General features: G+C 32.9%; 1 protein-coding gene across 16 annotated transcripts in view; it reads right to left on the minus strand.

Annotated features, from left to right (window-relative positions):
- The window catches only part of C2CD5 (C2 calcium dependent domain containing 5), an 81,222-nt gene that overhangs the window by 34,204 nt on the left and 34,275 nt on the right, over positions 1-12,743 (minus strand). For 9 of the 16 annotated variants that reach the window (XM_033116816.1, XM_033116805.1, XM_033116809.1 and 6 more), the window contains 2 exons: positions 11,277-11,342; positions 1,896-2,010 (listed from right to left, as the gene is read on the minus strand). In XM_033116816.1, coding sequence (XP_032972707.1) covers positions 1,896-2,010; positions 11,277-11,342 — 181 coding nt within the window. The remainder of the gene's footprint in view (positions 1-1,895; positions 2,011-11,276; positions 11,343-12,743) is intronic. The other 7 variants (XM_033116814.1, XM_033116817.1, XM_033116815.1 and 4 more) reach the window with 1 other exon arrangement.

Genomic DNA, 12,743 nt, shown 5'->3' on the forward strand with positions numbered 1-12,743 from the left:
GCACTGATTGAATCAAGGAGCTATGAGCAGAAGTGCATTTTAAGGAGTTTAACCCAGTAATAGTGAGTAGGATGGGTTAGAACATAATAAATTAGTAAAGATGGGATTTAAATACCAAGATTTTTTTGAGATCTAGAGGGAAAAAGAGTTTGTGTCAGATGAATTCAAACTTCTAAGTAAATTAATTGGACTCATTTCTGTAGAATCTTGTATCTGTGACCTATCTCCAGCCACATTGAATCTACACCTCAGGCCTTCTCCACATGCTGTTCTTTTAGCCTCGAACACTCTCCCTATGCCTCTTCTCTTCATTTATATAATTCAAACTCATCTTACGAAATTCAGTTTGTGCTTCAGTTACTTAATTCACACTTTCTTCCAATCCTACTTTTAACTTCCAACCCTCTGGGATCCCAAAACATCCTGGGATCTCTACATCATAAAATGTATTATATTTGTCATAATTCTCCAATAGAATGTGAATCTGATGGCAAGAACTATGTCTTTTAAAACTATATCCCTAGGACTTGAAAGTGTATGACACTAAACACCTGAATGAGGTGAAACTATCTACTGGGGAGTAATACAGGATAAGCATAACAAAGTTAGTAGCCTAAGAAGAGGAGAATGGGAGTAGAACAGTTCAAGAGTATAATACATGGTGTACAAAGGAGATGAAAGAGCATGGTTCTGTAATGTCCACATTTACTACAGTCTCATCATTTTTCTCTAAGAAAAAAGTGCAAGAGAATTATCCATGTAACAGCTGGCAGTAAGAATTATCCAAGAGTAGATGGTGGAAAAATAAAATAGCAGACGGCCAAACAGTTTCTAAATTATATCCATTATAAATTTTTGAAGAGGCTGATAGTAGGGCTCAAGGATGGCAGGCAGTAAGTAAAGTCAGCACCTGAGAAAGGAACTAGAAAAACTCTTGGTTAAGAAAAGGGAAAAAACAAACCAGATGTAAAGAAGCAAATGATATGGGTAGAAAAATACTAAGCTATGATCCAAGAGTGAAATATTATAGTTTTAAATTTTTATGAGGCAACAGTTACGAGTGATAATGAGGTCCAAAATATGGTTCAAAGTCAAGTGGGGAGAGAGGACTGACGAATGCGAAAGTCCAATGCTAGGCTGTTGGAAGGGAGATAATCCTATTTAACTGGAGGAGTGGCCGAGAAGGGATTTTAAAAAGCAGAAGAATGTTTTGGAGGTAGAAAAGTCTGACGTGTGGAATGGCATGGACTACAAAAGAGGAGAGGCTGTTCAAGTGAAAGGTAGGAAAAAAAGGTTTTGATAACTAGGAGTCCCTTCATTACTTGGCACAGTTAGGAAGGATGATTTGTTAGCAGGAGAATGTTAAGTTACAATTCGTAAAAGAAGGTAGAAAGAGTTCAGAGATGAACTTTAAAGACACAAGGCAGTTCATTTACAATAGATCAAGGGTTCCAAAGATCCCAGAGGAAGGAGTTAGCTGAGTCACAAACTGGAGTAAAGTAGACCTAGAGTTAATACTTGCTATGTGCCAGTATTATTAGGGTGGTGCAAAAGTAATTGGGGTTTTTGCAATTATTTTTAACCTTTTAAACCGCAATTACTTTTGCACCAACCTAATATATTCTCATTTAATCAACAACAACCTTAAGTAATAGGTGGTTATCATCTCTATGTCAATATATATATTGAGGCTCAGATGAGTAGAGTAACATTGTCAAAGTTTCATAGCAATTCAGTGGCAAAAATGGCATATGAACCTCGATGGGATGTAGTCTAAAGCCCGTGCTCCTGGATCACTCCACTGTTCCTTTCTCTGTATTTGCATAAAGCTTTTCCCTTTTCAGATGACAGTCTGTAAATTACAGCATCTAGAAAATCAAGGTATTATCATTTACCAGATGCTAGTTGATTCACTGTAGCCCACTACAGCATGACAGCCTAATGCTTTAGCATGTGATTTTATTTCTTGTCTGATTTCTGCCCACCACGCATCTCGAGTTTCAGGTTCATCTGAAAAATAAATTTTAAATCAGTTCACTAGTCAATAGCACATTGTCTATATAAACAAGAAATGTTTAAAATAAACATACTCTGGAAGGCAAAGGATTACTGTTCTACAACAGATTTTAAAACGTCACGTCTTTAAAATGCTACTTCTCCAAAATTCAATACTACTTCTCCAAAAATTTAACATTTTAAACTTGATTGCTAGAAAATAAACCACCAAGTTCTATTTGTTTTATTACTTTAAGGGACATCTATAAGAATGTATTTTATTAGACACACCTTAAAATGTAGACCCAGACTGTCCAGATTCTAATCTTAAACTGAGAGAATATCCTATATCTCACCTCAGTGAGAGAACACTTTATGAGTCATATCCATAAATTTAATATAAATTCTGATTTCATTTCCTGCTACCTATTTTTTATAACCCACTATATTCTGGGTTCTTTCCAAGGCAAAGAAAGATTGGTCGATATTAAAAAAGAGAAAGCCATCTGTAGCCATCCTTCTACAGAGATGTGAGTTCTAAAGCAAAGTGACAAGAAATAAAAGGACTAGCCAATTCAAAAATAAAGAAAACAAATACATTTAAAAGATTAATCAAAACAATTTGGTTAATGTATATAGGGGCAAATTTCAGACAGAAAGAACACTACAATTCCATGTATCGGTGCGTAATTAAAATGCCTTAGAATCAAAGAATTGTATTTTATTATCGTAGAGGAGTTCAGTGTTGCTTATAATGGAGCATTATAAATGGGGCATCTGTCACACATAGCTCCTAATCACTTGCACTTAGCTGCAAACTATTGGTGAACAGCATCTGAAAATTATAGTAACTTTTCATGTGCAAAAATGTTAAAAACAGAAACAGTCTATAATCAGCATATCTTAATTTGTTTCTTTTTGTGGCCAATTCCATTTGGGAACAATCTGAGACAGAAAAAAATCTCAACGAACTCTAAATAGCATGCTAAGCTTTTACTGTAAACCTTCCACATAAAAGGCACTATTAAAACGGAAAAATCAAACAATCCCAAAACTTTTTTTTGAATTTCAGTATATACTAGTTTTCAAAATGTTTTGCAAAACAAGTAGAATAAGTAGAATTATACTCACTAGTAAAACACTGAAGACAGCAAAGTAAAGAAAGGTTAAAAGGCTTATTATAGTTCACATTTCTATGATGTAATTTTGTTTCCTCCACAGGGAGGAGAATCAACAAAAAAGAGAAATGAGGAGATAAAAGCCAGAACTACAAATGATGCCAGCCAGTTCTTGAACTAAAGTTTTGGATTCAAGACAGAGCTACCCTAAAACTTCCTTTCAGAAGAAAAGAAAGAAATGCAGACTCCAGGAAACTGAGGAAAAGATCAAAGTATGAGATAAAATAAAGAAGGAAGAGAAATAGAAAAGACTACAATATGGTGCTAGCTATCAATATTATGAAGTTAGAAACATGAGAGACAATTAGGTGGTCCTATTTTGCACAAATGCTACTATGTTAAAGAATTTCTTCATATTCCTAACTGAAATGCAGACATTAACAGCACAAATACACCTTCAACTCTATTCTTTTTCTTTTAATTAAGACATACATGTTTCTAAACCAATTTGGACACCTATTTAACATGATCCTTTCCTAATAGGAAAATTTTAGATTGTAAGACAAACTGTTATTCAAGTAGTTGCTCAACTTATGAAATTATTTGATTCTTTGAAAATAGATATCATAAATAGAATAGTCATCAGTTTAAAAAAATTATTTTTCTGAAAAACGATGTAAAATAAAAAGTCTTGACTTTTCTCAAATGCACTAGTAGGCCCTGCTATTTACTTTTTAAATCATTCTGGAAGTTTAAAATATGATTTGCTAAAACAAATAATTGTATACTATGTTTTTATAAAAACAGATTTTCTCACATTAGGTGTGCCTACATCTGTGCCACAAGCAATACATGGTAGCTTTTCTGTTTTAAAAATAAATTTTACAATAAGCAATCCATAACATTATTTTTAAATTAATGAAAAATGGAGGAAGCCACTTAGTTTAAGTTCAAGATATATTTATTTTAAAATGGCCAGCATGTCTAAACGGAAAAGTATGTAATAATAATTATTATGAGATACATGTAATCACATAGAATACAAAGTTTATTTACATCGAACTTACCTTGGTATAACACATAAAATAATCAGATAATTAAATCAAACACTATGGAAAAAATAGGTGGCTGATTAAAGAAAAAAAAGCTGAATGCAGCACAAGTGGAGCATTCATAGTCTTCTGACAAGTTCACAAGCAGCCTTTATTTTGACACACGAGCCACACAGTTGCACATGGGGATGCCATTGTTGTATTTATTTACAAGTTTAATAAAAGCTAGAATTACATAACATGGGAGCTAAGGAAGCAAATGGCATATGTCCACACTCCAAAGAATTTTTTAAATTTGATATTGGCTAAAGCAAAAGCTCAAGAACGAAGGGTTTTGCAAAGCAGATTCAGCAGACAGGAGCCAGAAACAGTGGATATTTTGGCGCATGCTTGGATCAGGTGACAGTACAGACTGAAAACTATGGCAGCTCACTGAAATGGTTACAGAAAGTAATGACCCTAGATCCTAGGTGGAAAGCAAGGCAAGCGTACAGTAGGGAGCACTTAATCACAAACTAGTAATTGGATTAACAATAATTATCTATAACTGTAAGCAAAAAGCCAAAGGATGAATTTTTCGGCTATTTAATTTAGGGGTTGCTTAATTAAAATAAAATTAAGGTTAATCTATTTATTATTAACAAAATTAAATTTATCTTCAACGTCGATATCATATTTATGCCAGAGATGAGCCAGAGAATATTGAAGTAGTAACCTTACAATTTACCCTAACTTATTACAACTGAAAATTCAGAAATGATCATAGTATTTAATCCTTATAATGGAATTTTAAAAGCTTAAAAACTGCAAACTACATTCTTACAGGAATCACACTAGTGAATTTGAAATCTTTTATGCACCATACATAAGTCAAAATTGACGATCTACCATACTTATATAAAAGGCAAAACAAAGAGTCTTAAAATTTTATAGCAGCCATACCTGAAACTAGTTAAAATTTAGTCATTTGGAGGATATATAGCTGAGATGTGAGGATCACAATTGATAACATTTCAGAGATGTTAAGAAAAAAATACTTTCCCTTTAGATATCATGCTCCTCCCAAATCTACAGAATTATTTGTAATTATAAAGATATCATTTTAGGAGATATTAAAGTTCATTTGTTATATAAATCATATTTCATACTATTTTATGTTTTTCTTCTATGGGTTAAAACTCTTCATAGATAATATCACAAATTTTTTAATATACCCTCTTAATTGTAGACATGAACTGAGCTCTAGATTAGTACCTCACTGATGTCTCTTTTAGGGGCAATGTTTGCGCACTTTGGTTGACATCACAATTAATTCATTTTATTACTGTTACTTTTCTAGAGCATGGCCAGAGCTTGATATCTTGCCATCTTTGTAGCATTTTATCTATTTTATCTTGTTTCTGAAATGCAGGTGAAACTGGTAAAGATTCAAAATAACAGTAATAGTTTATCATATCTCAACAAGTAAAGAAGTGAACAACTCAGTGTATTATAATATGCCTTTATAAAACTCAATCCCTTTGAGATTTTTAGGTAATCCACACTCAAAACTAAGAAACACAGACTACCTGAAGTGTTAAACTCAATTCTATTTTACATAGCTCTGGAAGAAAATAACTCTGCCCTTGAGAATCTTTTAATCTGGTTGAAAGAAAGAAGAAAATAGTTTATGCAATCTAATTTTTACACGAACAAGAGGAGATAAATTGTTAGATAGGATCAAATAAAGGTCTGTAGTACAATGATAATCATGTTAATAGAGAGCATAAAAAGCTACATTGTCAAATACCTAAAAGTAATATTCTAACCCAAAACAATCTTTGAAGAAGATAGACTTCCCCTAATGAAATAGAAATTAGAGAGTTCAGGCTCAAGGGAGTATACAACCTCAAAATGGGTGGGGATTCAGTATCAGACCAAAAAGAAGAATTTTTTTACAGAAGGAGGGATGTACAAATTCAGAGCATACATCAAGGTACAGTAATTCGGGATGTTAGGATGGTAGCTGGGATATAATCCATGTTGCACCAAACTGGAGTTCTTTCCTATTTGTAAAAAAATCCAAGTATGTAATTTTCATCCTTTTTTGTGAAATTTCACCCTTTTTATATATATAATGTAACTGGAGATCGGTTACATTATAGAGAAAATTATATATTACATTTACATGTTACATTATAACAATGTAATGAATATCCAGTCACATTTTATACATAAAGAGTAAAAATTCATAATTAAGGAGATTACAGATCTGATTTTTTTATAGATAGTAAAGAATCGGTAGTACTAAATATCTAATTACATTATATAGAAAGAACATTACATATACATTTATGTTACTTTATTTATAAAAATAGTTCACATAGCCTACACGCTATATTTATGTTTTCTTGAATTGTACCTATCTACTTCCTGAAAACCTTATTGAAATACTAAAGACTAAGAGCTCCTGAAGTACTTTAGACTTAGTTTTCACATCTGCTTATGTGTACCTCTCAGATTTGGTAAAAAAGAATAATTGCCGAGGGCCGGCCCGGTGGCTCAGGCGGTTAGAGCTCCGAGCTCCTAACTCCGAAGGCTGCCGGTTCGATTCCCACATGGGCCAGTGGGCTCTCAACCACAAGGTTGCCAGTTCAACTCCTGCAAGGGATGGTGGGCAGCGCCCCCTGCAACTAAAATTGAACACGACACCTTGAGCTGAGCTGCCTCCCAGATGGAGCTTGGAGCACGTCCTCTCAACCACAAGGTTGCCAGTTCGACTCCCACAAGGGATGGTGGGCTGCGCCCCCTGCAACTAGAAAACGGCAACTGGACCTGGAGCTGAGCTGCACCCTCCACAACTAAGACTGAAAGGACAACAATTTGACTTGGAAAAAAGTCCTGGAAGTATACACTGTTCCCCAATAAAGTCCTGTTCTCTTTTCCCCAATTAAAAAAAAAAAATACACCTTAAAAAAAAAAAAAAAAAGAAGAAGAAGAATTGCCGAGATCATCAGTAGAATTCAAGTTCCAAGAAAGCCTATCTCCATTTAACACACACACACACACACACAGTGAAATGGTGTAAAAAACAGCCTAGTCTAGTGTGTAAACAGGACATCTGCCTGGCTGAACGATGGTGTTCCCAATCTCCAACACTGCTCAAGGCATGGCAGGCACTCCCTGAATATCCATCCACTGAGTAAAAGGTTTCTACTCAAAACTGAAAAAAAATGTTCTGGATGATCAGACTGATATGTATATTCTATAAATATTTCCTTAAACGTCACCTGACTCACAGTATTTCTCAATTATATAGCTACTTTATAGTTCCTTGTCAGTTCCTGAAAAAATATCTAAACTGACATTCATCTGATACAAAGAAAAAAACAACAAATTTCCCCCAACTACACTAAAGACTACTACTAATTAAAGTTATTTGTGTGAGCTATTCAGAAATACTTTTAGTGGTAAATGCAAAAGAAGAAAAAAAGATCATAGCCATTTGAAAAACAATGAACTAGGACTATTAAAATTTACTCTTAAAGAATTTTTTACAACTCAATTTTCAAATAGACTTGAATATAGGATAATCATGACTTATCTTTTTCTTATTCTCAGCTAAAAATTGCCAAAGGCCTGTTACCCTCACCACATTCTATTATCCTAATTACCAAGCCTTGCTGATTTTACATCCTTAATATTTTGGAAATTTACGGTGAAGAGTGTAAGCCCTGAAGCCAGAGCAGTTACGTTCAATTGTGGCTCAGCCACTTTGCATTTGACCTTGGAAAATGCTGTTTCAGTTTGCTCATCTACAAAATGGGAATAGTGCCTACCTCAAATCTGTGTTTTGAGGATTAAATGACCTCCTACCGTAAAGAACTTAGCAAAGTACCTGGCACACAGTAAGTGTTCTATAAACTTTAGCTCTCCTGTCACCACCAAACCCTAGGCCATTTATCTGGCCAGAACTATTGTGGTCTGCTAACTCGTTTCTGTCTCAGTCGTGTGGCCTTTAGGTCCCTTGTGCACCCTACAGTCAATGATCTAACACAAGTGTGACCACTGGCCACCCTGTCTTATTCCTAGGGACCCGCTGTTGCTGGCATGTTACACAGAAGGTTTGCAAATGCTGCATCTTCCTTCCTAGAAGCAAGATTCATCTTGTCTTTCTCAAAGTCTGTTGTTACTAGGACAGAAACATAAGCAGCAAGATAAGAAAAGGTAAAAACTTTAAAATAAATATTCAAATATTGAGTTCCCTTCCTCTTGCTCCATAAAAATACAGAGGGTGCCAAAAAATGAATACACATTTTAAGAAAGGTAAAAACTGTATTAAAATTACACTGATAAGAACCACTTCGCGCATCTCTCGTAATTGCAGAAGTCAAATGTGACTTGTATTCATCTTTTGTTATCAGTATATATTGAGTATTACAATTTTAATACAGATTTTTTCCGTTCTTAAAATGTGTATACAAAAAAATAAAAATAAAAAAATGTGTATACATTTTTTTGGCATCCTCTATATTTTCTATCTTTGTAGTTAACACAAACAAAGATAGCAAAGCAGGAGAGAAGGGGACAGGAAAAAAAGCTAAACTAACCAAGACATTTTATACTCAATGGCAAACAACTTAATAAGTATGAAATAACAAACATCATCAAATGAGTACTGGCTAGGACACTATTTTGCAAATGCTACAAGTTTCAGAATTACATTCAAAGGATGTACATTAACATGGCTCCAAATACACTGTTGGAAATATAAATCCATGTGAATCTCCTATATACCTTTAAAAACTGAGCTCAAGAATTACTACCTCTACAAGCTTCCCTGACACATAGAGTTAACCATGCTTTAACACTGTATCTTATATCACACCACACCACTCATTAAATCATTTACATATTTTTCTATCCTCCCACATTATGAGCTTCATGAAAACAGGAGGACGGGCATCTTTGCACACCTATTATCTAGCAAATTGCATGACACAAAATAAATTCTAGTAAATTTTTGCATATCATATTTCATGAAATATTATTGTGTAATATAAAATGTTTTCCTATATCTTTCCACCTCTTAATGTCTGTGAAATAAGAATGTCTAATAATTAATAAGTATATTTAATATGGTACTGTTTCTCTTTGCGCTTGGAAGGCTATTATTAAATTGATGATACATTATACAATACATGGTATCAGAGAATCCAAGAAATACAGTATAGATGAGCAATTTCTAGCATTAATAAAAACTTTATCAACAATTAATTTCCTTACTGATATGGTCAATTCTTGATTCTCTATGGTAATACAGGACAGCAGTATTCCCTAATTACAGAGAAGAACACATAAATAATTTAAATGTATTTACCAGATATATCACATTTTTTTCAGGATCAAGTTATTTTTCCTAAACTAGTATCAAAATCTGCCTGATTTCTGAATACGTACAGTTACCATAACGATTCTAACACCTCAGTCAAAACCATACAACTACGAGAACACTAAGCTGACTGTCATCTTGTATGTTCATTTAGTATTCTGTAACTTACACCCATCTATTTTTATCACACACTTACTACCTGACTTTATTTTAAATGATGGCAAGATATACTGCTTCCTCGACCATGTTTCTCCTTGCCAAGTTCTATAGTTCTGCTGACACGAGACAAAGTCTTTAATGTGTCTATGAGGTTTCAATTTTGCTTCCTCCACTTCCCAGGACTATTCTACCTTCCGACTAATACACATCTCATCCTAAATATCTTTGCCCTGACAAGGTTTCAGCTCCTTAAATTTTTAATTAGTCTGCTCTCAGTGTCCCATTCTTACATAATAATAAGCCTTTTACTCTTGCCATTACCCTTCATCTGCCTAATGTTTTAAAAATATATTCCCATTTTTATTAAACCAATCTAGCAGGGTATTTTTTAATTTGTTACTAAAAACCAAATACACAGCATTACCTTAAAAATGGTTGTTTTAATTCTAATCAATGTGAGAACATGCTGGCAAAAACTCAGATAGGAAACATTGAGGTAATTTCCCGAAAGATTTACCAACTGATGTCAGTCTAAATCTGCAACGATTGGACCTGATCAGATGACTTACTAGACTGAATTACGTAAATCTGCATGATAAACATGAGTTACTTCATAGTCAAACATGCGTTACTTACATCAGAACTTACATCCTGGACTCCTAAGAACAAAAAAAGTTTACAATATTGAAAAGATTATGGGATGTTATCTTCAAGGCTGAGCCTCTGGGTGTTTGTTTTTGTTTTTCTATAAATATATTTTTTGACACCAAGAACTGAAAAGGTTCTTTAGGCAAAATAACAGCTTCTGATACTGAATCAAGATGGTTTTATAATTTAATTCTAATACATAAATGACATAAAAATTTAGGTATTTGTATTACTAAGAGAATATGCATTTACCAAAAAGAAAAATTAACTGGCTTTGACTCTAAAACACATCATCAGTTGTAAAGTCACCTTAGTTTAGTTTCTTTAAAAGCTACAAACAATATCCATATGTAAAATTACTTTTAAAAAAATAATATTCTCACATGGAAGGGGAAGGAGGAAAGCCTATGAAAGCTGTTAATCCCCCTAAATCTGTTCTAATTTACCAAATTTTGGAACACTTCTAGAATTACATATAAAAATGGTAACAGTTATGCTTTTATAGTATTTATAAAACACTAAATATAGTATGTGTTGAAGTTTAGACATACTTTAATATTATCAAGCTAGTCATTTAATACTTATATTTAAAATTAATATTTCCTTAATCATAAGGTTAATGCCTGTGCCATTTACCTGATATGAAAAAAGTGTCCAAAATGTAATAAATGTAATTTAAAATTATCGTTCTGAAAATTAATCACCTAACAAAAACCATTCATAATTTATATATTTCTTAATTCATTCTAGTTAACACATTTTTATATTTGCATTTCCATGGAAATTACAAGAGTTATAACATAAATGTACTGAAGAATGTATTATATAACTAAATTGACATTAAACCTATTTAATCTAGAACATTTCTAAAAACTTCACTGAGCTGCCATAATTTTTGTCAGCATATGTAGTACTGAATGACCATTAAAATACCTGAATTGAAACTATTCCAGTCTAGCAGTTTGTAAGATCTTGTGTTACCCATAATTCCGACAAAGGCTGAGTTCAAAACAGCAAATTAGTAGATCAGTTTTAGGTGCAGAATAGTAGGAAAAAAACAAAAACACTACAAACAAAAACACAATTGACAACACCACTCGACAGGAACTGGAAAGACACAGACAGCAGAGTTAATAAGAAGTAGAAATAGAAAAAGAAGAAGGAGCATGCTATCATAATCTAACATTAACTGAAGTCTAATTATTTAAGATAATTACCTTGATTTTTAAAACCACCCCATTCTTTCCTTGTTTTATGATCCTGTTTGCTTAATATTTAACAGAAGAGAAAGTTCTAAAAGAAATAACTCCAAATAACCCATAGAATTAAGCATGTGGTAGTGGTTTTAAAATAAGATTTTTTCCTTCTACCCTCAGTGTGAAATACAAATTTCCCATGTTCACTAGTCAAAAAATAACTCCAAGATCCATTTGAGAGTGCAAATACAGCACTTTTAACATTAGCACATGCATCTCAATCCACCCTAAGTTTCTCTCAGCAGAGTAACTCAGTGTCATAAAATTAATTCATCATCATTATGGTAAATGCTAATCTAGAGTTTTGTTTTAACATTCAGCTTTTTTCAACAAACAAAAATTTTTTCATAAATATTTATTTAAGGGGCTGGAAAATTAATAAGATGTTCTTAAGAACACGTTCCTTTTTAATGCATAATACATATATAAAGCAACGCAAAGAATATGATATTTATATCAAAATAATGTAATATTGGAACCATTAGAATATATAATTGATTTGTATTTAACTGAAAATAAAACAAAATTAAAATATAATTTATATACCATTAAAAGTATTTATAATATATGCCCATGATTGTTTGGGAAACAGTCCATCAGTAACTGAGGATTTCTATGTGTGAATTGAAAAAGTATTCTGAAAGGGAAGGAAAGAAAGAGAATGGATGATCTGGTAATTACAATACACAAAATGTATTCTGTAATAAGGATTCCTATTTTATTCCCTGGGCCTGAATTCTTACATTTCTTACATAGCTAGAATAACTGGCAAGTATGAAAAACTCCATAAAACAGTTTTTTTTGTAAAAAATAATATGATTTTAAATATAGCTCTCTACTTAATCTTATTTATGTGACCTTCATTTGTTCTGCCAGACTCTACAGGTTACTCAGGGTACCTGGAAGCAACAACAAAATCAAAATGTTTTCAGTAAACTGGAGATATCACCAATAATTTAATATATTCCTGAAACAATTTTTGAAATTGCTCTATCAGCGGGTGCCATCTATCAAAATATTTGAGTCAGTGGTCTATAGAAACACAGGTAACTAGCCGTGGGTCACAGTTAATGTCAGATATCTTAACCCAGTACTTCCTTTTACTTTCCAAATCATTCAAGTTCCTAAACACAAAGATATGGAA

This window comes from Rhinolophus ferrumequinum, chromosome 10 (genome assembly GCF_004115265.2).
Source record: "Rhinolophus ferrumequinum isolate MPI-CBG mRhiFer1 chromosome 10, mRhiFer1_v1.p, whole genome shotgun sequence".
NCBI lineage: Eukaryota > Metazoa > Chordata > Mammalia > Chiroptera > Rhinolophidae > Rhinolophus > Rhinolophus ferrumequinum.